This window comes from Diceros bicornis, chromosome 17 (assembly GCF_020826845.1).
Source record: "Diceros bicornis minor isolate mBicDic1 chromosome 17, mDicBic1.mat.cur, whole genome shotgun sequence".
Lineage (NCBI taxonomy): Eukaryota > Metazoa > Chordata > Mammalia > Perissodactyla > Rhinocerotidae > Diceros > Diceros bicornis.
The window spans coordinates 14,539,212-14,563,948 of NC_080756.1; the positions used below are offsets into that span (position 1 = coordinate 14,539,212).

General features: G+C 34.3%; 2 protein-coding genes across 2 annotated transcripts; both read right to left on the reverse strand.

Moving 5' to 3' along the window:
- Positions 1 to 8,955: 8,955 nt before the first annotated feature.
- LOC131415675 (olfactory receptor 6C3-like) lies at positions 8,956 to 9,903 on the reverse strand. Its single transcript, XM_058557496.1, has one exon. The coding sequence runs from the start codon at positions 9,901 to 9,903 to the stop codon at positions 8,956 to 8,958; it is 948 nt and encodes a 315-aa protein (XP_058413479.1).
- Positions 9,904 to 23,538: 13,635 nt separating this feature from the next.
- LOC131415676 (olfactory receptor 6C1-like) lies at positions 23,539 to 24,477 on the reverse strand. Its single transcript, XM_058557497.1, has one exon. It carries the CDS (start codon positions 24,475 to 24,477, stop codon positions 23,539 to 23,541), a length of 939 nt encoding a protein of 312 aa, XP_058413480.1.
- Positions 24,478 to 24,737: the final 260 nt, after the last annotated feature.

Sequence of the window (24,737 nt, forward strand, 5' to 3'; positions counted from 1 at the left end):
TTCTAACGTGGCTGCACCATTTTGCATCCCATCAGCAATTTGTGAGTTCCTGTAGTTCCACTTCAAGTATTTGATATTGTCTCTCTTTCTTCTTTTTATTTTAGTCATTCTAATAGATATGTGGTAATATCTCACTGGGATTTTAATTTTTACTTTCCTGCTGACCAGTGATGTCGAGCATCTCTTAGGCTTATTTGACATTCGTATATCATCTTTGATAAAGTTTGTGTTCACATATTTATGTGTTGTTTAAGCTTTGTTTCCTTATTGTTGTGCTTTGAGAATTCTTTATATATTCTGGATACACATCCTTTATGTATCATATATTCTGTATATATATATATTTTTTTCTCAGTCGACACCTATTTGCTTATTGGCATGGTGACCTAAACCTCATTCCTGAAGAACCACATGTTCTTGCCTACATGTATGCTTGCTGTACCTCTTACATGTGTCCCATTTTAATTTACCACCATTTAATTTACCACCATAACCAAGATTGATCATCACAGCTACTTTTGTGTTTGTTATTTCTGGATGATATAGCACATATTAAGACAAATCAATATCATTGCTTCACTTCTTTTACTGTAAAATGAGTTCCTTTTTCAGAATCAATTTTATTTAGGTCACTGTGACAGTGAATAAGCAAACCTATAGATAGTATAACTGGCAGAAGCACTATGGGAGGTAAATATACATTTAGAATAAGTATCTCTTCCAGTCAGTACAAATGGTAGCCCAATTCATGAAGAAAGGGGTGTAAAATTAGCAATTTGCTGTCAGTCAGCTGACTGATCTCTCTAGCACATGGGCTATATTAAAAGTTCAACACTGATCTCTGATGTTGGCAGGTTTGACATCCAGGTTATTTATACGTAAATTTAATCCTTGCTCCCATGGTCACATTTTCCGTGAGGCTGGTAGTCAAATATCAAGATAAATGATTTAGGGAAACTGAATGGCTTTTACAAAATGAGTCTTCTTATCCTCTTGCTTATTATAAATATCCTCTTCAGATAGATATTTTGTTGAAAAGTCACATGGGACACAGACACCTAAATATTCTGGTTCCATTGTAAGAGGTTTTTTCAAGTACAATTTTCCTCACTCTCTGTATTAGATGCTCCAATATTTCTTTCTAAGCCCCTTGCTACCCAATAGATTATTAACTAATGTTCATGAATCAGTATAAAATCTTACATCAGGATAGCTGTAAGCTTCTTGGCAACAAGGACAACTAGATATACCACTTGAATGTCTCCCACTGAAAAAATATTCCATCCTGACTATGATTTAGGGCCTTTCCTGAATGAGATGCATTGACTCAGTAGATCATTTGTAGCTAATTATATTATGTGATGCAGAGCTCTCTGTGAACCAGGCTCAGTTTTTTCTTCCTCTGGTAACTAGCCACTGTGAACTGACCCCGAGATTCATTGTGTGTGTGGTGAACCTGCAAGTTTTACTACATTGTAACAGGACACTCTCTGCTTCATGGAGGTGCTTTTTTTCTGGAAACTATTTGAATCTGGATTGGGTGAAAGTTTGTGATTCATCATGATAATTTAAGTCAGATTTCCATTAATAAGATATTATTATTATTATTATTGAATAAGAATTACCTCAAGTGGACTGCCCATTTATTTCTGTCCTAAACTTTCGTGATTAATCTCCTATAACAGAGGTAAAGCTCTATGGATTATCATTTTTATTACCACTCTGGATAGGCTTCTGCAAACTGTACGGTAAGTTGGTGTCATCATTCCAATTAAGGGAGACATTAACAGGGGTGCTTAAGGGATGCTTCAATAGCAGCACCTCCCACTTTAATCATCAACCCCACTTCTTCTTTTCCTCAATTAAAAAAAAACAAGACATTGTATTTGTTTCAGCCCTGGGTGTCTTATGGAATAGTGTTTTCAGGTTAATGAGTAGTTTGAACATGTTCAATATATTCCAACCTTTCTATCTCACCCATCTATTGATTTAAGACTCTATATTAAGGAATCTATGGTATTTCAGCTTTTCTTTTGTTATTGGTTAACTTTGAATCATCAGTTTATCAATCACCTGAGAATCCAGTGGAACTTCTCCCAGCTACTCAAAGTGACATGGCGCACCCAGAATTTCTGATAGATGCACTCATTTCAATAAATTCAGCACAATGTAAAATTATGTTTCTTCTTCCCTGGACATGTGCCATGAGAATCCATTCAAACATAAGTTCCCATATTTATGTTAAAATAAATTAGCAAATTAGTTAAATTAGCACGATGTACAGCATGGTGACTATAGTTAATAATACTGTGTTGTATATTTGAAAGTTGCTAAGAGAGTAGATCTTAAAAGTTCTCATGACAAGAAAAAAATTTGTAACTATGTAGTGATGGATGTTAACTAGAATTATTGTGATGATCATTTTGTAATTTACACAGATATCGAATCATTATGTTGTACACCTGAAACTAACACAATGTTATATATGTCAATTATATCTCACAAAGTAAATAAATAAAAAGAATTTTTAAAAAAAGGAAACAAAACAGAGGGAATTCTAAACATCAATATTGTTCCGGCTTTGGAAAAGACAGCCACTCCATGACTTTGATGGTTGTACCACAATTTAAATCCACAATAAGCCTCCCTGAAGCTCTCAGCCTTCCTCTGCTGGTTCTCGACTTTGCTGGAAACACCCTGAGTCCTACCATGCCTGAATCTTTGGCCTCCTGCAGCCACAGGAGGAAGCCTCTTGGTGCTGTCTCTCCTCTCCAGTGCCTCCAGCAGGAGAACTGAAGGATAAGAGCTCCACCACATTCCTGCCCCTACTCTGTTCTTTCCTCTGACGTCACCTTTTCCTCTGCCAGGGAGAAGCAGGCCTTGTAATGCTTTGAGCAGTGTCCCTGCCCCCTGAAAACTCCCCAGACCAGCCCACTTATTCCCCATGTGTCTAGTCAGCCCAGCCATGAGGATCTGGGGATGGGCTTGCTCGTAGTGGGAAGAATTTTGAATCCCAGCATTTCAGAGACCAAAGATAATCTTTATGTTTCTTTATTGTTGTTGCTTTTTGTTTGGTTTGGTTTGGTTTCATCATCTTAATTGGTAATACATATTTTTTAATTAGAAATAACTTGTAAAACTTTTAATAAGTAAGGCTTTTCCTTCTTATTTGGGGCATGCTCACCATCTCCTGGATAAGGCCAGACTCTGATACAGCTTATACGACTGAGAATAGTCTAGGAGTGGTGAATGCCCACGTAAGGAGAAATTTAAAGCTAACTCCTTCATGTGAGGTGACTGCAGAGTTTCTAAACAATGCATGGCCAGCTTCATGAAGCAGAAGGAGATGGATCCTACTGTTCACAAGGGAGTCTAAGTGGTGCTTTCAAACTGAGGTACTCACAGTTATCCGAATCCACAGAGCTGCTTTCATTGTGATTCTCAGTCCCCACTCTTTCTCAATCAGTACACTAGCATTCCCATTAGACATGTGGAGAGGTTGTGAATTAAACCAATTTTATAATTAAGGAACCTGTAGGAACAGGATTTAATATTGGCTATGTCATCTCGTCAGTTATGAGATAATTGAAATGTTATAAAGGTCTGTTTTCTCTCCTTACGTTCTCTAATACATTTGGAAGCAGCTAGCCCATTGCATAAGCCTTGTATCCATTATTCAAGTTTATTCAATCTTGCATTTAATTCTAGGTGAGCTCTGCCTTGTTAATGTGAACTGTGGACTGCCAGTGTTTGATTGTCTAATGGAATCATCAGTGACTTCAGACCAAACCAGATTAATTCATTGGTCCCAGATTCTTACTGTTTTGAGAGCCTGTTACGTGGATATGCTCTCTATAGAGAATTCACCCTAGCTAGTTAAACATAAACTTATTTAATATAGAGTAATGAGTGGGTTAAGGAATTATCAAGAGCTGAAAGCAGAATTTAGGATGAGCTTCCTGGAATAATCTCAAAGCCACTTCCCGAAATTTAGTCTCCATGAGACCTGCTCCTCAGCAATCTAGTACTATCACTACAAGATTTAGGGTCGCCTGCATCTACAATTATCTACACCAGCAATATAGATGCTTAACTATAACTAGGTTTAAAGTTCATATCTTTTATGGGTATATCCGATTGGCGGAACTAAAATCACATTTAGAATCCTGGCTTCAAGGACAACTGAAAATGTGGTCTTTGCAGTCTCTGCGTATAGGTAGATTTATCTGAAGGAGTTTGGAAGATGCAAAATGAGTAAGTTCATAATAAAAAGTTTTCAGAGTAGTGATATCCAAAAGAGAAGCCTAAATTATTCACACCAATAAATTAAGTAAAAATTATTGTAATTCTCAATATACAGATGAGGGAGACCATGTAATGTACTATACAAGGACTGTTGTCCCACTGACTCTATTGTGATGTAAAGCTGAATTATCTTTGAGTAAATTGTATTGTACTGCTGTATGCCATTAAATTAAAACTGGCATTGTTTAAGATGATAGTAACAGTTAGAACTTATTAAACACTTGGAAGGTATCAGGTATGTTCATAAGCACTTTTTAAGCCTTGTCTATATAAATATTCACAATTACCCTCTGAGGAGATTTCCATTATTCTCCCTAATTTTCATATTAGGAAACTGACTCATTGAGAGTTTAGTTAATTTTCCCAAGGTCATGCAAATGGGCTTGTGCTTCTGGAGATTATATACAGTGAATAAGGGAATAGAGGAGTTGCTGCTCAGACTTGAAGAATCCAACTCAAAGAGGTCACTGATATCTGAGGAGTAACGGCAAGAGAACTTCCCTAAAGTAGTAATGTTGTTGAGTATCATCGTGATATTTCGCTATTGTCTGTATGAAAACGTCTCAAGTTAAGAAAACATCAAAAGTGTGATACCCTTGAGAGTCTAATCATAGGGGTCCCTCTGGCACTTTAATGAGTAAAAGATAGTTTGCCCTAAATATGTGCACAGTGGAGATCCTGGGAGATAGACCCAAAAAGAAAAGAGAGATTCAGTCTGTTGAATAAGGAGGTTGAGAAGTGGCTGGTATTGTTGAAGGGTTACAGTGATTTCTATCCATGGTCCTGAAAAACAAGGTGTTCTAGAAAACTCAGACGTAGAAACTTTTTCTAATAAGATGTCAGAGCAGAGCAATGATAATTGCAAAGCAAGAGATATTAATAGTTTAGATATAAAGTAGGCATTTTGACACTTCCATCCATATGCTGATTAATCTAAAAAATTTTACTGAGTGACTGTGTTACAATAAGCCATTTGGTAGGCAATAATGAACAAAATGTTTCCTTTGCTTGAAAAATGCTTATAGTATGTTAATAGAGATAGTCAATAAAAATGAAATTTCAGTATATTGTGAAAATTTCTATCATATTGATAAGCATACTGCACCATTCCCAGAGGTTCATGTGATCCTGCATGATTGTAAAATATAGCAGTATAGGTCCAATTATATAGAAGGAGCATATAAAATAATGACTTGAGCTTGAGAACTTGAGCACAGGAGACCTAAGATCAGAAAGAGATGTAGGGATAATTCGGCACATGTGTGTGGTGATGGGTTGTAATTAGTATTTGGGTGGTGAACATGATGTAATCTATGCAGAAATAGAAGTATAATGATGTACACCTGAAATTTATACAATGTTATAAACCAATGTTACTGCAATAAACAAAAAATTAAAAAAAAAAAAGAAAGAAAGAGATGTAGGGCATGGTGAACGCCAAAGAGCTTTGATTATTTAAGACTAAAAAAATTTACTGTGACTGAAACCAGCCTTATGGGGAATGACTAAGTAATATCTATGAGTGAGATAATGAATTATCAACCACATATTCTATAGCTGTGGCTGAGGTTAGTGGTGTGGATAAGTAAGCACTCAATCCAAAAATGGCAGAGTCTTACCCACAGAGGACTAAATTATCATGCAGGTGTATATTACATCTGAGATTATCAATAGAAGAGTTGGACAATTCTGAATTTCTTTGGCTAAAGTAATTTTTTTCTACTGTCCAATAGATTTAAGTTTAATTCCAAAGAAGTAATTGTCTTCTGAATGTTTAATTTTCCATGATATGTTATTTTAGAGAGAAATCCCCATAAGCCAAGCCTGGCATTTTGAATGGGTTCATTTAGTACTTTTGTGAAAGAATAACTTACCTAAATAGCATTTTTTTCTGAAAATCTGACATTTCCTTGTATATTTTTAATTTGCAAGGTTTCTCCCCTCCCCCAGGAATTGGCACAATGGCTTATTTTGGGGGCATAGCCCTGATTTGTATCATTGTTTTGATGTTTATTGGCCATATGCAAGTTATTTGTTTCCTATGAATTTCTGTCTCATTCTTTAAAAAGAGGAGAAAAACATGCCCACTTAAGGGGAGTGTTAAAATCTTAGAGGGATAGGTAAAACATTTAACATAGTTTAAAACATATAACATTCACATAAGGAAGTATTGGTTTTGTTGCGTTACTTTTCTTTGCATAATAAATTAAATCAATAAAATTATCTCTTTCATGGAAAGCATAAAAATGAAGTAATTGTTACTTGTTCCTTTTTATTTATTTCTACATGTTTCACCATACACTTCTCTCACGGTTACAGCTGTTTTATTTGCAGTCATGATTCTCTTTGCCCATAATATCCATTTAATTATGTTTATTATTACTGGGAATCTTACTGGATTACTGCAAATGTTGTGAGCAACCTCATCTTTTATATTGATATAGCACTTGATATATGCTTTTGTAAAAGATTAATTATATTATGTACATATTTACATTTTTATCTGATGCCTGAAATCCTGTAGGATGGAGAAGGAATATTCTACTAACCCAGCTAGCTAGCACACGCCTGCAACCTAGTGATTTAAAAAATATTTTTAGGATTAATGACAGAATGAATTTTTACAACCATATAGGAATTAGGAAGAAATTACATCTGCAAGACTCTTATTCTGCTTATAGGAAGTTTTTAATATCCACATATCGATATTGAATTAAGAAAAAATATTGTATGCATAGTCACTTATTTTATTATTTACAAGATATCATCTTAGAGTATTCAACATATATTCTTGTTGTTGGTTTTTCTTTTTGTTTTGTGCATGGACTTAACTTGAGAAATATACCTCAGTGTTTCCTGGATGTAACATGATAAATACTTGAAATAGTTTGACATCTCCTAGAAATTTAGGTATGGTCATTGATGTAAAGTCTTTCATATACACCTGGGACAATAATAGGCATGGAGTGGTACACAGGTCAAAGGAGTAGAAAATAGACCCATGATTCATGATAAAGGTTGGGGCCCGAGGGAGCCTTGTGGGAGAGAGTTTCAGAGATCATCATAATCCTATTCCCAGCAACCCTTTTTAACTCAGGAAATAATGTGATTTTTTGTAACACACAAGGTAATGATGTAGAATAAAAGTAAAAATGAAAACTAAGATGACAGTGAAAGCAGACAAAGTGTATACCATGCATGACTTTGGGGTTAAAATTAACCAACATTTATCAATTATTGTAAAATTGACCATAATTTGGCTAGGAGAAAAGGCAGGAAAACTGACTCTTTTTTTGATCAACGATAACATTATCTAGCCTATTGTCTGCTTACCCCCAACTTGTTGCATTTATCAAATTAAATTTTTAATTATGTGTTATTTTTTCTCCCCAATAGATTTTGAGATCTTAGGGCAAGAATCATCCTTTTTCATTGCTATATCCCCACTGTCATAAGTAAAGCCTGAATAACTTAATTACACATTAGACAGTCCTTTAACATTTCTAATATTTAACATGATCTTCTATTCATAAATGATCACAAATGAAAGTCAGTGTAAAAATGAAAGTAACCCTACTAGTCTGGATTTTGAGGTTAAAGAAAAGTGATTTAAATCCCAGTTTGGAAAGCTGTAGTCTCTGTGACATCGAACACTCAACCCCGATTTCATTCTATTCATTCAACTACCAATTAGGAATAATAATGCTCACTTTCTAAGAGATTTTGTAAAATTATTATTGCATATGACTCATCTAATACAAAGTAAAGTGTATAGAATACTATCGATAGATGCTATTTCTCTTCTCTGCTCCCCAAAACCCTATAGTCTGTACTAGACCCTCAGATTACAACTCAGTTCTCCAGAAAGTTAAACTCTCACCAGTTTATTATAGTTTCACAGATTTTACTTGACATGTTTTACATTGTCTGCTCTCTATTTTTTAATTTTTGGAGGTATTTAGTCTACCTAAATGAAAATACCTCTTACTAAACCTTGAAGTTACCTCATAAAGTTGTTGGCAGGATTAAATGAGCCAATACAAAGAAAACAATTAGAATAAGTCTGGAGTATAGTAGTTGCTGAAAAAAAAATTATTTTACCTTCTACCTCTCCTCCTCATCATTCTCATACTCATTATTATCATTATTATTAATAGTACAGAGAATTTGAATATATATGAGTTTCTAATCTTTTATAATATTTAAGTATATATTTATATTTTATTCTCAATTCCCTGGTGACTGTGGTTGTTTGATTTCATGGAAATCAAATAGAATCAAAATTTCCTAATGACATTCATTTCTATTAGCTGGTAAGAATGAAAATTTCAGAAACCCACATCTTTCCTGACATTCTTTCCATTAAACCAAATGCCCTATGTCTCTTCAAAGATAAACTACTTCTACTGAAAATCAGAATCATTAACCTGGATTTTTCACTTCATCTGAATACATTTGAATAAAACACCTGAATTTACAGAAAATTGTGAAGCAATACTAGCTTTATCAAATTTATTGTGTTCAATGTGGGGGAAATTTTACTATGAAAATGGAAAAAAAGATAAACATATAACTATAGTGAAGGAAAGAGAGTTTTGAGATAGTATGAATAAGAGAAAGCACTGACAAAACTTGATTCTTTTAATGCTACTAATATTTTCCCTTACCAGAGAAAAATATAACCTTTTTGATGGTGTCCTTAAAGGCTTGCTTTACTTGCTGGTTCCTCAAGGTATATATAAATGGATTCATCATAGGAGGAAGAGAAGTATTCAGAATAGCTACTCCTTTAGTCAACGATGCCTTTTCTTTGGCTGAAGGGTTGGCATACATGAAAATGCAGCTCCCATAAGAGATGGAAATGACAATCATGTGAGAGGAGCATGTAGAAAATGCCTTTTTTCTCTGACTGGAGGAAGGCAGTTTCAGAATTGTCCTAATGATGAACAGGTAGGATAGAATTATTAATGCCAGAGTGAAAAGCAGAATCACTATTGCAGAGTAAAACCCAATCACTTCTAGGAGCCATGTGTCTGAGCAAGATAACTGCAAGAGGGGGAAATAGTCACAAGCAAAGTGATCGATGACATTGGAGCCGCAGTAGTCTAACTGGAGGAAAAGTATAACTGGGGGGAAGATGTTTAAGAATCCTGCCAGCCAAGCACAGAAGACAAGCAATACACAGACTCTCTTGTTCATGATGGTTGTGTAATGCAGGGGTTTGCAGATGGCCACATAGCGATCGTAGGACATGGCAGTTAGAAGATAAAATTCAGTTATACCCATGAAGATGAAGAAAAACAATTGAGCTGTACAATTATTGTATGAAATAGTTTTGTCTCTGGTGATAATTGTGCTCAGAAATCTGGGAATACAGACAGTTGTAAAGGATATTTCCAATACAGCGAAGTTCCTGAGGAAGAAATACATAGGGCTCTGTAGATGGGAGTCCACTAAGGTGAGAGTGATGATGGTCAAATTTCCAGTGACACTTAATATATATGTTATCATTAAAAAGAGAAAAATCACAGTCTGAAGCTCAGGGTCATCTGACAGCCCTAGAAGAATGAATTCTGTGGGTACTGTGTGGTTTTTCATTGCCGATCCTTTTCCCAGCTTTAGAACAGAAAATGTTTTTACCCCCTATAGAACATAAAAAAGTTAAAACGGCATTGAGATTAGAGTATAAAATTTTTTCAATATCCATGATGATGAATAATCTATGAAATTCAAAAACATGTGTTCCTTTCAGCAACTCTCTCCAATTTCTATTCAATCTCACATTCAAATAATGGATATTATCTAAAGTTAAATATTGATCTCTTTCCGTGGAAAATACAGGATCACAGGCCATGGATAAAAAAATCTTGAGCTAGCATTTAAACAAAAACTATTTCTTCTAATGTTTCTTTAAAATTCAGCATCTAATTATTCTTTAAAATGTTTAGCTCCTTTTATTAAAAATATGAAAATATTCTAATTGATTTTTTCTTTCCTCAATATTATAAAAACTAGTCTGGATCATGGATAATCTAAATACAGAGTCTGAAAGCTTTTGTAGAGGTTATTGAGGTCTCTCTCCACATTTTATATTTTGAGGCCCACATAGTTTAGGAAACTTTCACCAGTTGAAACAGTGAGGCAACATGGCCATCATCTCACTTTAGAAATGCATGCTGATCCATGGGAATATTTGGTTGGTGTTCTCTCCTAAATCACTGCCTTAAGGGTTTGGTTGATGTTATCACTCTCCCACATCATTTTTTTCCTCTTCTGATAAAAAGGAAAGAAGGACAAGAAATGTAAACTTCTGTTACTAAGACGAGTAATTGCTTAGAAACAATTTAGTTCATACAATGCACAATTCATTTTTATTTATTTTTTTACAATATTGCTAGAGCAAATGAACAGGTAGATGGTCAAATTAAGATGTATTGGGAAGCAGATATTCTTTCCAACAGGGAATTCTTTTTGGTAATCCTATTTCTATAACAGAATACTATTTAAACCTAGAAAAAAATAAATGACAATCCAAGACTTATTTCTGTGTTCTTGCTTTAGGACTCCATTAATAGGCTTCTTGGTAGTAAACAACCATTTAATTTTAATATTGAAAGGGTTGTAAATTCACAAACACATATGCAAATAATATGGTTAAACATTTGAAGAAAATGGAATAATATGTATTATTTTGAAGAATAACAAATTTACTTACTTCCCGGTTCTTCATGATGATTTAGTCTCAAATTTTATCATCTGATATTGCTTATACATTTACATAATTTCAGAGCTGGTAAATTGAGTTAGCAATTTATTTGGTTTCTATTGTACTCTCAACACAGGTGTGGTGATTTAACATTTTCATGGGTCTCAAGGATTATAGTTCTCTTTGTTGTTAGACTAGTAATATTTGATCCACAATAGACATCATTCCTGATATTGTGAAATTTTTGGAACATTTTGTTAGAAGCTCATTCCTGCCTTTTGTCTCTTACCCAAGCTCCATGTACAAACTCAGTCACGTCTGGTGGACTAGTCAATTACTCCTCCATTTGCCCCTTTTCATATAATAGAAAATACTTATTTATTAAAACACTTCCTTTATATTTGTGCAAACATTTTAAATGAATATTTTATAATTCTATGGTTATACATCAATAAAATCTAAGTAATATTTTCCTTAGGCTTCAGAGACTGTTATATTTTCCTGCAAATGCTGCCTGGGACAACAGAAAGTAAATAATGTTCTTCTCTATGCATGCCATGTAAACGGAACTGGGCTTGTCTTATCTGTGTCTTTCTTGTTGGCTCAGGGGAATTCATTAAAGCAAACAAAGTGCCAAGGAGAGCCGTCATTAAGAGATACAGGTGAATCATTGGTGCTAGTCTTATAAATATTGATTACAAAGTATAAAAAATCAAAATTCATGACGTAAATGGGGCAAATATGTAATACTGACTGTGGGAGAGTTTGATTTAGAATTTGACTCTTCTGTGGTGGTTCAAGGAGTCTACATTTTTCTCCCAGAAATTCTGGACTTATTCTCAGGAGAGTTTGTATGCTTATCTCCCCTGAACTTTGGCAACCTAGAGAAGAGATCTCTACCAAACCATAATGAAATGGTAGAAGATACTGCTTTGGATTTCTATGATGACTTGATTGTCTTGTGAAATGGACAACACATTAAAGAGAGATGAGGACTTGTATCCCTGCATTGGCCCTTTGAATTTAGGGAAAACTTTCCACCTCCCATGACTAAAATCATGGTTATGTTTATTGCTTTTTGACTCCTTTCCTTCACTGTATCATTTACATTCATTAAATCTTTTTTTATAATTGTGCGTTTGACATCTCATTGTGAGAATATTTATAAACCAACAAAGTAAATATTTGGAAATCTGGCATTGGGTATTTTAACTTGTTCATGTCCACATTTTCTGCAATGAGAGATGTAAATTTTATTAGTAGAAGAATGTAATACTCATATACTATATATATATACATGTAATGTAAATTTTACATTTTACAATTTATCCTTATTTTCTTCACAGTTATAAATATGGACATAAAGCATGCATGCATTTAATGCCAGAGGTGCAGTTTATTTATAGGATTAAAGATGAGAACATTTGAAAGTGAGACAGAAGAAAGAAAATAGGAAAGGACGAACAATCCACTAATGAACACATAGGACAAAACATAGACATTGAGATATAGTGAATTTATAATTGATACACATTAAAATAGGCATTAAAATATTTATTTGACATATTTCAGTAGAGATTTGCTGTCGTTAGTGGTGTCAAGTTGATTCTGACTCCTAGCGACCCTGCCCCATCTTTTTGCACCATCCTCTCCCCCTCCGGTGCTCTATCAGACAATACTCCACTTCTATTCACAGGGTTTTCATGACTAATTTTTTCAGAAGTGGGTGGTCATGTCCTTCTTCCTAGCCTGTCTAGTCTGGGAGCTCTGCTGAAATCTGTCCACCCTGGGTGACCGTGCTGTAATGTAAAATATGAGTGTCAGAACTTTCAGCATCACAGCAACATGCAGTGTAACAGTATGACAACCAACAGACAGGTGGTGTGGTTCCCTGACTGGGAAATGAACCTGGGCCACCATGGTGAGAGCGCCAGATCTTAACCACTAGACCACCATCAGTAGAGATAGTGAAACTGATTTTCTGCTTGTGAAAATCCTATTCCTTTGCCTTTATTTTTGTATCCAAATAGTGATTCTATTCATATGTTTCTTAAGTTCTTTAACAATAATACACGTAGTAATCATTTTTTGAGATTTTATTGATTATCAGGCATTGATTATACACTTAAATTATGTCATTTTTCCAAACAGACAAGAAAAAACTTTATGAGGTGAGTATTATTATTATTCAGATGAAGAGTTTGAAGCACAAAGAAGTTAAAGTGTCTTGTCTCCGCCATGTGTTATTATGAGCAATGTGTCTTTATTCATTTTCTTAGAAGAAATGGAGTGAGTTTCTATCTCATGAAGAACTGCATTTCATTCGAAAAATCCTGACCTATGTTTCTTCTCCATAATGTCTTTCCTCAGACTCCTAGATGCTGAACTGCCTGACTATCTTTCTTCCTTGATCACTCTCTCACTCTCTGACTTTCTACTTTTATTCTTTTATTCCTGGCTGCTAATAGCTCTCTAGCTTTTCTCCACACCTCCTAATAATTCACTTTTAATTTAGACTGATTTGTCTCTACTACACTCCTGTCCATAATCTACTAGGACATCTGATTTTAATAACGTATCAAATTATCTCCAAGGTATTTTGAGGTTTTTGAGTGACTATGTTTTAAGCCAATGAAACATACATAGTTCAGCTACCAGGATTCGCTCTCCTTAAAGAGTAGAGGAAGAATTTCAATTACAAATAATATTTTGCTGTAGTATGTTCAAAATCCAAAAATAAAATTTATGAAATCGAAGTGGTTAAAGGATCCAACTATTTTAAGGCTTCTTTGAAAACCTGAATTGACATCATATTACTGATTAATTCCAGAGCATGTTATTAATTAATTCCAGTGATATATTCTTATCCTTTATAGGCAAGCCCCCCAGCAAGATGACTGATTGGCCTACCATGTACTGAGGACCATCATTTAATTGAGTTATTATTCTATAAATTGAGTTTATAATCTCAGAAGTGTATTTTATTGACAGACGATGTTGGATCTCATATGTTACCAGATGTAACCCAAATAGTTAAAAAGAATTTATTTTTATGAAACAAATATGGGTTTGCATCATTTGGAAAATCCCACCATTAGAGAGCTTAAAATGCGAGAGTTATTATTGACTTAATGAAAAGTTAATACACATAAAATAAAAAACAGTTGCCAAATGGCCTAACGTAAAATAAAAGAAGAAAAAAATACCAAATACCTTATAAAATATTCAATTAATTATTTCTTTGTCATCCAAAATTGTCTAGCTATGATGAAATATACATTTTTTGAAATTTTTTTTTAAAAGCTAAGTCAGTGTTATGTCCATTATTACATAACTGTATGTGTTTATGTTGGATAAAATACATAGTTGATGCCTCTGATGGCTGTGACACTGGAATCATTCTAAATTATTTAAATTTATTTATCTATTCAAAAATATTTATTAAATACCAACTACATGGCAGATGCACGTTCTAAATGAGGAGGATTAATGACTTCTGGTAAATGTTTAGCAACTGCGTCTCATAGGTGGAGGTGAGGGGAAGATTTGTAGAGTCTGTCAATTTCTATGATGTGAAGTCTCCCACCATGGCATTTCAAGCTACCAATATGACCTTGCTGAATGCAGAATTGATAAGAGACAGGCACAGTTGGCTCTTTGGAAATGGTATAGACAGGCTCCGAACACCACTTTTGGGAACACATCATTTTGTCTACAACATAGACCAGACCAAGAGGCCTGGCAGATCACAGCAAACAGCCAGGGCAGAGTGCAGGGGGCTCAGGTTACACAGCCCTTTACTCCCACACAGTGGCAGCGGGTGGAAATTGCAACCAGATATTTCCAGGATAAGGAAAAACAAAGCCAATACAGGAACCACAATGCAAAGGTACATGAAATCACCAGACCAGAAGGAAAATGACAAGCACCCAGAAACCAACCCTGAAGACACAGAAATCCATAACCTAAACGACAGAGATTTCAAAATAGCTATCATAAAAAAACTCAACGATATATGAGACAACACAGACAAACAATTCAATGAGATTAGGAGTTTCTTCACAAAAGAGATTGAAATCATAAAGAAAAACCAATCAGTACTGATGGAGATGAAGAACACAATGGAAGAGATAAAGGAGAATCTGGAACCTTTAAAGAACAGAGCTGACAATATGGAGGAAAGAATTAGCATTATAGAAGATAGGAATGCAGATATGCTCCAGATGGAAAAGGAGAGAGAACTAAGACTAAAAAGAAATGAAGAAAGTCTCCGAGAAATATCTGGCTCTATTAGGAAATGTCACATAAGAATTATAGGTATTCCTGAAGGAGAAGGGAGGGAAAGAGGAACAGAGAGCTTATTCAAGGAAATAATAGCTGATAAATTTCCCAAATCTGGGGAAGAAACAGGAAATACCGGTAAGTGAAGCCAATAGGTCACCTAAATATGTCAACAGGCAAAGGCCTACTCCATTACATGTAGTGGTAAGGCTGGCCAAAGTCAATGACAAAGAGACAACATTAAGGGCAGCTAGACAAAAACAAAAAATAACCTACAAAGGAACTCCCATCAGGCTCTCAGCGGATTTCTCAACAGAAACTTTACAGGCTAGGAGAGACTGGAATGATATATTCAAAATACTGAAAGACAAAAACTTACAGCCAAGAATACTCTGTTCAGCAAAAGTATCCTTCAAATATGATTGAGAAATAGTAACTCTCTCAGATAAACAAAAGCTAAGGGAGTTCATGGCCACGAGACCCCCACTACAAGAAATACTCAAGAAGGCCCTCAGGCCTGAAAAAAAGAAGAGAAAGGGAATACAAAGCTTGGAGCACAGAGAAAAATAGGTAGATAAACTCAGAAAAATAGTAGATCTTTACCGGAATAGATTAGCAACCACTTAAATACCAAAATCAAAGGTCAAAAGAAGGAATTCCTCCAAAATAAATATAACCTCATCACTGTAAACACAAACCCACAACACAAGATAGAATAAGGTATAACAAGAATGACTTAGAAGGAGAAGAGGAAAATGATTGAATTCACTTAGTATAAGGACATAAGAGGCCATCAGATAATGGGCTATCTCATACAATATCTCATACAAGATTTTTTATACAAACCTCAAGGTAATCACTGAACAAATAATCAAAACAAAATCACATATAATAAACAAAGAGAAAACTATACAAGTCATAAGACAGAACAACCAAACTGAATTGGCAGTCCAAAACAAATGGGACAAGAAACAAAGGAAATGCGAAAGAACCAGAATATAAGTGACAAAACAGCAACATTAAGCCCTCATATATCAATAATTACCCTAAATGTAAATGGATCGAACTCTCCAATCAAAAGATACAGAGTGGCAGGATGGATTAAAAAGCAAGACCCAACAATATGCTGCCTCCAGGAAACACATCTCAGCTGTAAAGACAAGCACAGGCTCAGCGTGAAAGGATGGAAGACAATACTCCAAGCTAATGGCAAACAAAAGAAAGCAGGTGTTGCCATACTCATATCAGACAATGTAGACTTCAAGATAAAACAGGTTAAGAGAGACAAAGAAGGGAAATATATAATGATAAAAGGGACACTCCAGCAAGAAGACATATCACTTATAAATATATATGCACCTAACATAGGAGCACCAATGTACATAAAGCAACTAGGAGACATTAACAACAACACAATAATAGTAGGGGATCTTAATACCCCACTTACATCAATGGATAGGTCATCCAGACAAAAAGTCAATAAAGAAATAGTGGACTTAAATGAAAAACTGGATGAGATGGACCTAGTAGACATATACAGAGCATTCCATCCAAAAACAGCCGACTACACATTCTTCTGAAGCATACAGGGAACATTCTCAAGGATAGACCATACATTGGGAAACAAAGCAAGCCTCAATAAATTTAAGAAGATTGAAATCATAACAAGCATCTTTTCAGACCATAATGCTATGAAACTGGAAATCAACCATGAAAAAAAAATTGGGCAAGTGACAAAAATGTGGAGATTAAACAGCAGGCTACTGAATACCCGATGGATCATTGATGAAATGAAAGGAGAAATCAAAAAATATCTGGAAACAAATGAAAATAAAAATATGCCATACCAAACCATATGGGATGCAGCAAAAGTGGTCCTGAGAAGGAAACTCATAGCGATATAAGTCCACCTTAACAAACAAAAAAAAGCCCAAATAAGCAAGGTTAAATTATGCCTATCAGAACTGGAAAAAGAAGAACAAACAGAGCCCAAAGTAAGCAGAAGGAGAGAAACAATAAAAATCAGAACACAAATAAATGAAATTGAGACCAAAAAAAAAAAAACAATAGAAAGGATTGATGAAACAAAGAGTTGATTCTTTGAGAAGATAAACAGAATTGACAAACTTTGAGCCAGACTTACTAAGAAAAAAAGAGAAAAGGCTCAAGTAAATAAAATTAGAAATGAAAGAGGAGAAATTACAATGGATACCACGGAAATACAAAGGATTATAAGAGAATACTATGAGCAATTATATGCCAACAAATTGAACAATCTAGATGGAATGGATAAATTCTTAGACTCATACAACTGCACAAAACTGAATCAAGAAGAAATGGAGAATCTGAATAGACCAATCACAAGGAAAGAGATTGAAATAGTAATCAAAAACCTCCCAAAAAATAAAAGTCCAGGACCAGATGGCTTCTCTGGAGAATTTTACCAAACATTCAAAGGAGATTTAATACTCATCCTTCTCAAACTATTCCAAAAAATAGAGGAAGATGGAACACTTCCTAAATCATTCTACGAGGCCAACATCACCCTGATACCAAAGCCAGACAAAGACAATACAAAGAAGGAAAATTACAAGCCAATATCACTGATGAACATAGATGCAAAAATCCTCGACAAAATATCGGCAAACTGAATACAGCAATACATTAAAAAGATCATGAACCATGATCAAGTGGGATTTATACTAGGGACAAAGAGATTATTCAACATCTGCAAATCAATCAACATGATACACCACATCAACAAAACAAAGAATAAAAATAGATGCAGAGAAGGCATTTGACAAGATACAACATACATTTATGATAAAAACTCTCAACAAAATGGGTATAGAAGGAAAGTACCTCAACATAATAAAGGCTATTTATGACGAACCCACAGCCAACATCATACTCAACGGGGAAAGACTGAAAGCCATTCTGCGGAGAACAGGAACGAGGCAGGGCTGCCCACTCCCACTACTCCTATTCAACATAGTACTGGAGGTTTTGGCCAGAGCTATTAGGCGAGAAAAAGGAATAAAAGGAATCCAAATAGGCAATGAAGAAGTGAAACTCTCACTATTTGCAGATGACATGATTTTATATATAGAAAACCCTAAAGAATCCATTGGAAAACTATTAGAAATAATCGACAACTACAGCAAAGTCACAGGGTACAAAATCAATCTACAAAAATCAGTTGCATTTCTGTGTGCTAATAACAAACTAACAGAAAGAGAGCTCAAAAAGATAATACCATGTACAATTGCATCAAAAAGAATAAAATATTTAGGAATAAATCTTACCAAGGAGGTGAAAGACCTCTACAAAGAAAACTACAAGACATTATTGAAAGAAATTGATGATGACATAAAGAAATGAAAAGACATCCCATGCACATGGATTGGAAGACTAAACATAGTTAAAACGTCTATATTACCTAAAGCAATCTGCAGAGTCAATGCAATCCCAATCAGAAGCCCAATGACATTCTTCACAGAAATAGAAAAAAGAATACTAAAATTCATATGGGGCAACAAAAGAATAACTAATGCAATCCTAAGAAAAAAGAACAAAGGTGGAGGCATCACAATCTCTGACCTCAAAACACACTACAAAGCAATAGTAATCAAAACTGCACGGTACTGGTACAAAAACAGACACACAGATCAATGGAACAGAATTGAAAGCCCAGAAATATAACCACACATATACAGACAGCTGATTTTTGACAAAGCAGCTAAGAACATACAATGGAGAAAGGAAAATCTCTTCAATAAATGGTGTTGGGAAAACTGGACAGCAACATGCAAAACAATGAAAGTGGACCATCTGCTATCGCCATTCACAAAAATCAACTCAAAATGGATGAAAGACCTGAAGGTGAGACCTGAAACTATAAAACTCAAAAAAGAAAATATAGGCAACACGCTATTTGACATTGGTCATAAAGGAATCTTTTCAGATGACATACCTACGCAGACTAGGGAAACTGAAGAAAAAATAAGCAAGTGGGACTTTATCAGTTAAAGAGCTCCTATAAGACAAACCAAACCAGAATCAAGATGAACAGACAACTCACCAGCTGGGAGAAAATATTTGCAAAACATATATCTGACAGGGGGTTAATCTCCATAATATCTCCATATATAAAGAACTCACACAACTGAACACCAAAAAAACAAACAACCTGGTCAAAAAATGGGCAGAGGAAATAAACAGACACTTCTCCAAAGAAGAGAGACACATGGCCAATAGACACATGAAAAGATGTTCAACATCACTAATCATCAGGGAAATGCAAATCAAAACGACACTAAGATATCACCTCACACCCGTTAGAATGGCTATAATCACCAAGACAAAAAACAACAAATGTTGGAGTGGATGTAGAGAAACAGGAACCCTCATGCACAGCTGGTGGGAATGCAAACTAGTGCAGCGTCTATGGAAAACAGTATCGAGATTCCTCAAAGAATTAAAAATAGAAATACCCTATGATCCAGCTATCCCACTACTGGGAATCTATCCAATGAACCTGAAATCAACAATCCAAAGAGGCTTATGCACTCCTATGTTCATTGCAGCATTATTTACTATAGCCAAGAAGTGGAAGCAACCTAAGTGTCCCTTGACTGATGATTGGATCAAGAAAATGTGGTATATATACACAATGGAATACTACTCACCCATAAAAAAAGACAAAATTGTCCCATTTGCAGCAACATGGATGGGCCTGGAGGGGATTATGTTAAGTGAAATAAGGCAGAAAGAGAAAGACAAACACTGTATGATCTCACTCATATGTGGAATATATACCAATACAGGGACAGAGAAAACAGTGTTGTGGTTACCAGGGGCACTGGGGGTAAGGGGTGGGCACAAGGAGTGAAGGGAGACATATATATATGGTGATGGTCAAACAAAAATGTACAACTCAAAATTTCACAATGTTATAAACTATTAAAACATCAAAAAAAAAAAAAAGAAACGTTTAGTCTAAATGCACTAAGGCATTAGGAGAAAAATCATGTTATTTGCAAATAAAGACTTGTTTTTCTTCCTTCCCAATACTTTTAAATATATTTGTGTTTTGTTGTTTGTTTTTTTGTGTGTGTGCGCTAGTGCCCTAGATAGAACTTCCAGTAGGGTTCTGAATAGAAGCAGTGGTAGTGAGCATTTTCATCTTGTAACAGATTTTACCAAGGATGTTGCTATTGTTTCAAAAATTAAGCATGATGTTTGCTGTAATTTTATTATGAATATTTTCAAATATATGCCAAAATAGAGAACTGGAAGAAAAGTCCCATGTACAGATCAAGCAGATTCCATAAATATGAAGATTTTTTCATATTTGCTTTACCTGTCATGTTTAGTTTCTTTTGTTGATGTATTTTAAACAAAAACCTAAACATCATACCTTTTCACGCCTATATACTTTCAGCATGAATTTCTAAAATATATGTTTGTTTCCGTGCTTAACCACAATGTAATTTCTACAGCTAGCAAAATTAACAAAATATCTTTGGTTATCATTTAACACTTTGCCATACTTGTATGACCCTAATTGTCTCCAAAACATCACTTCATAGTTGAGTTGTTCAAATTGGAGCAGAACAAGGAGCCCACAGCATACCTGCTTGTGATTACCTGTACAAGTGTTTTATTCTACTGATTTGGAAGATAATTTTCATCAGGCTAATAACATTCTGTTCTATTTACTAAAACATTTTTAAAAATCATAAATGGCCGTTGTATTTTATCAGAGAATGTGTGTTTTTATTTTTGTTTAACTTTTTTAAATCTCTAATCTGTTAATGTGGTACACTCCACAAATAGATTTTCTAAAGATAAATTATCTTTGGGATAAAAACATACATAAGATGAAGTAGTAGATTTGCTGATGTCTTTTAATATTATATCTTCTATTTTATGAGTCAAATTGCTGGTGATTTTTCATTTCTTATATTGTTTTTTGATACCAAAGTCCACGAAATGAGTTAAAAATGTTTACCTCTTCTTATTCTCTAGAAATATTTTATAAGATTATTCTCATTTACATCCATAAAAAAATAAAAGTTGGATTTAAATTTTAAATCTTTAAATCTTACCTCTATTATTGAATTTTCACATTTTAGTCAAATTATCTTATATTCAATGTGAAATAACATGTGGGTCAGTTTTTACGGAAAAACCTAAGACAGGGGTGGGCAAATAATGCTTCACAGGCCACATTTGGCCTATCATCCATTTTTGTAAACAGTTTTATTGGAGCACATCCAAGCCCATTCGTTTACACATTGTTTATAGCTGTTTTTGTACAACAATGGGAGAGTTGAGTAGTTGCGTCAGAGACTCTATGGCCTGCAAAATCTAAATTATTAATGTATTGCTCTTTACAGAAAAAGTGTGTTGATCTCTGATATTGATAATCAAAATGCTCATACAGATTCCAAACATTTGTAATAACCACTAGAGAGCTGGTATAGAGTTATAGAGAGAGCTAAATTATCCAATAATACCAGCATAAACTTCCTCATATCTTTTGTAATAACTTTACAATTCTTTTAATTCCCAGATCCACAACTATCTGTACTTTATGGTATATATTTATTGAGTGGTTAAGAACCAACAATTATCAATCAAATCTAAACTTCAATATTTTCCATTTAGCTTAGAAATTATCTTCCGGTATGAACAACAAAAACAGTAACTCCATGACCTCCCAGCAATGGCTGACCTCCTCAGTATTTAATTATGACAAATTTTTTTGTTTGTTTCTCAGCAAATCATAGAGCTGAGTCTCTCAATTGAGTATAGTGCATGAATATCATGAAGAACTTGGCTCAACTGATTATGATTATAGTCTTTCTTCTCTTTTCAAGAAAAATGGTTAATAAAAATTTAGGATATTTTTCAGTATCATTCATTCTTATTTCAGCCTTGGACTTCATGGAAAACAGGAAAAAAATTTCAGAGTCAGAGTTGTATAATCTTGAATGATCACTGTATAAATTCTAATCAGTAAATTTTCCAATGAAGTACCATACTCTAACGCGTGAATTAGAGTGAATGTAGAAGATTTTTTTCACACACAAAATAATTTCAATTTATATATAGTAAGGCTTTCATTGTTACCTTCTTTATTCCTGTCTGTGTGGCTTGTGACTTAAATAAGTAATTAAATGAATCATATGTGTAAGATCTTATATCAAAATAGCCACAGATATGAGAAAGTTATAAAACTCTTAGCTATTGATCATCAAAAAAAAAAGCTTAACATCATGCATTTATTTAAATATATCACTGAGCCATATGAAATATAGTCATATCTGGTACCAAGTAATAATTATTTCCTCATGCTTTTATTAAGAATTGGCATGATGTATATGGCAAGTACAGGGTTCCAAAATATAGGGGGTTATATGACAATTTTCCCTAAGCAAGTATGTATTCATTACTTTTGATAAATTATTTGACATAGAAACTTTAAACAGGGTAATTAAAAACTATTTTTGATTTCTCAAGAAAATATAATTACATTATTCTTCTAGTTATACTGTTTTTCACATAGTTACTAAATGAGGTACAGTTTTGAGAAAACAGTATCTGTAATATTCTAATAAGACCATCAAATTATGTTTATAGTGTATATAGTAAATTAAAAATAATATTAAACATGATTTAATATTTCCTGAATTTCTAGAAAGAGTGTTTCCTGGTCAAATCCGAAAACACAGTTCTCTCTTGCTTGCTCTTGCTCTCTTTATGTCTTTCTTTAATTTTCTATGAATTATTGTGAAAAATAGGAATTAACAAATGTCAAGAAGCCTTGGAAATGAGGTCAGTCTCATAGTTACAGAGTGGAGAGACTGGCCAAAGGAGGGAAGTGCATGAGAGAAGATTGGAATTTGAATGCAAAAGAGAAAAATATATACATATGTATATATGTATACATATATGTATGTATATATTTTCTTTTTATATATGTAATATATATGAGGAGAATTAGAATTTGAATAAAAAAGAACCAAATTATCTATCTATATATAGGTATCTATACATATATATATATATATATGTATCTATATTCAAATATCCTTAATAAACTTCAGGCAATAGAAGTATAAGAAATGAAAACTAACTCTAGAGAGGCTATGTGAATATTAATAGAGTTTTAAGAAGCTCTATTTTTCATTTAGTTGCTCTTAATTATGCCTGTAATTTATGACAACACTTTTATTTTTTCATTTGCTTGAGAAAAATACAGTCTTCCTTGCCATGTCCATGAAGGCTCGCTTGACTTGCTGATTCTTTAGGCTATAAATAAAGGGGTTCAACATGGGGGCTACTGAGGTGTTTAGCACAGCAACTCCCTTGTTCAAAGACACTCTGTCTTTTGCTGATGGATTAATGTACATGAAAATGCAGCTGCCATAAGAGACGGAGATGACAATCATGTGGGAAGAACACGTGGAAAATGCCTTTGTCATCTGACTAGTAGAAGGAATTCTTAAAATGGTTCTGATGATATATATGTAAGACAGAAATATCAATGCCAAAGTGAACATTAGAGTAAACACAGCACAAGAAAAACCCACTATCTCTAGGAATTTTGTGTCTGAACAAGAAAGGTGTAGTAAGGGGAAATAATCACAAGTGAAATGGTCTATAAAATTGGACTTACAGTAATCGAGCTGTATGAATAGCATAAGTAATGGGAAGATGATTAAGAATGAAACTAGCCATGAAGAGAAGACAAGGATTGTGCAGACTCTACGATTCATGATGGTCATGTAATGCAGAGGTTTGCAGATGGCAATATAACGGTCATAGGACATGGCAGCCAGAAGGTAAAATTCTGTGGCTCCCAAGAGAATGAAAAAAAATAACTGAGCAATGCAATCATTAAAGGAAATGGTTTTATCTCCTGAAATAATGGTGCCTAGGAACTTAGGTATGCTGACAGTCGTGAATGAAACTTCTAATAAGGAGAAATTTCTGAGGAAGAAATACATGGGGGTCTGGAGGTGGGAATCCAGCAGGGTGAGGGTGATAATGGTCAGGTTCCCAGTGATGCTGAGCATGTAGGTGACGAGCAGAAAGACAAAGATCACCACCTGAAGCTGTGGGTCATCTGACAGTCCCAGGAGGATAAACTCTGTTGTCTCTGTGTAGTTTCTCATTTCTTTTCTCCTCTTGTGTAACCTACAGGAGAAAACACAAAGAAAAGAGTTGAAGAAAAGAGGATTATGCATGGGTAGCACTGGAATTTGTCTCTGAAAGCAAACATATTATGCAATACTAATTTAATTTAGGAGATCTTTAAAACAACTTAATGAAAATAGGTAACACGTGTTAAAGTAACTTTTTTACCATATGCCAGGCTCTGTGTTTTACATAGAATATTTCTTCATAATATCCCTATTTTACAGATCGGAAACAG

What these genes read in the sequence shown, in the direction of transcription:
- LOC131415675 (XM_058557496.1), bottom strand. Translation starts at nt 9,903, where the DNA reads ATGAAAAACCACACAGTACCCACAGAATTCATTCTTCTAGGGCTGTCA.
- LOC131415676 (XM_058557497.1), bottom strand. Translation starts at nt 24,477, where the DNA reads ATGAGAAACTACACAGAGACAACAGAGTTTATCCTCCTGGGACTGTCA.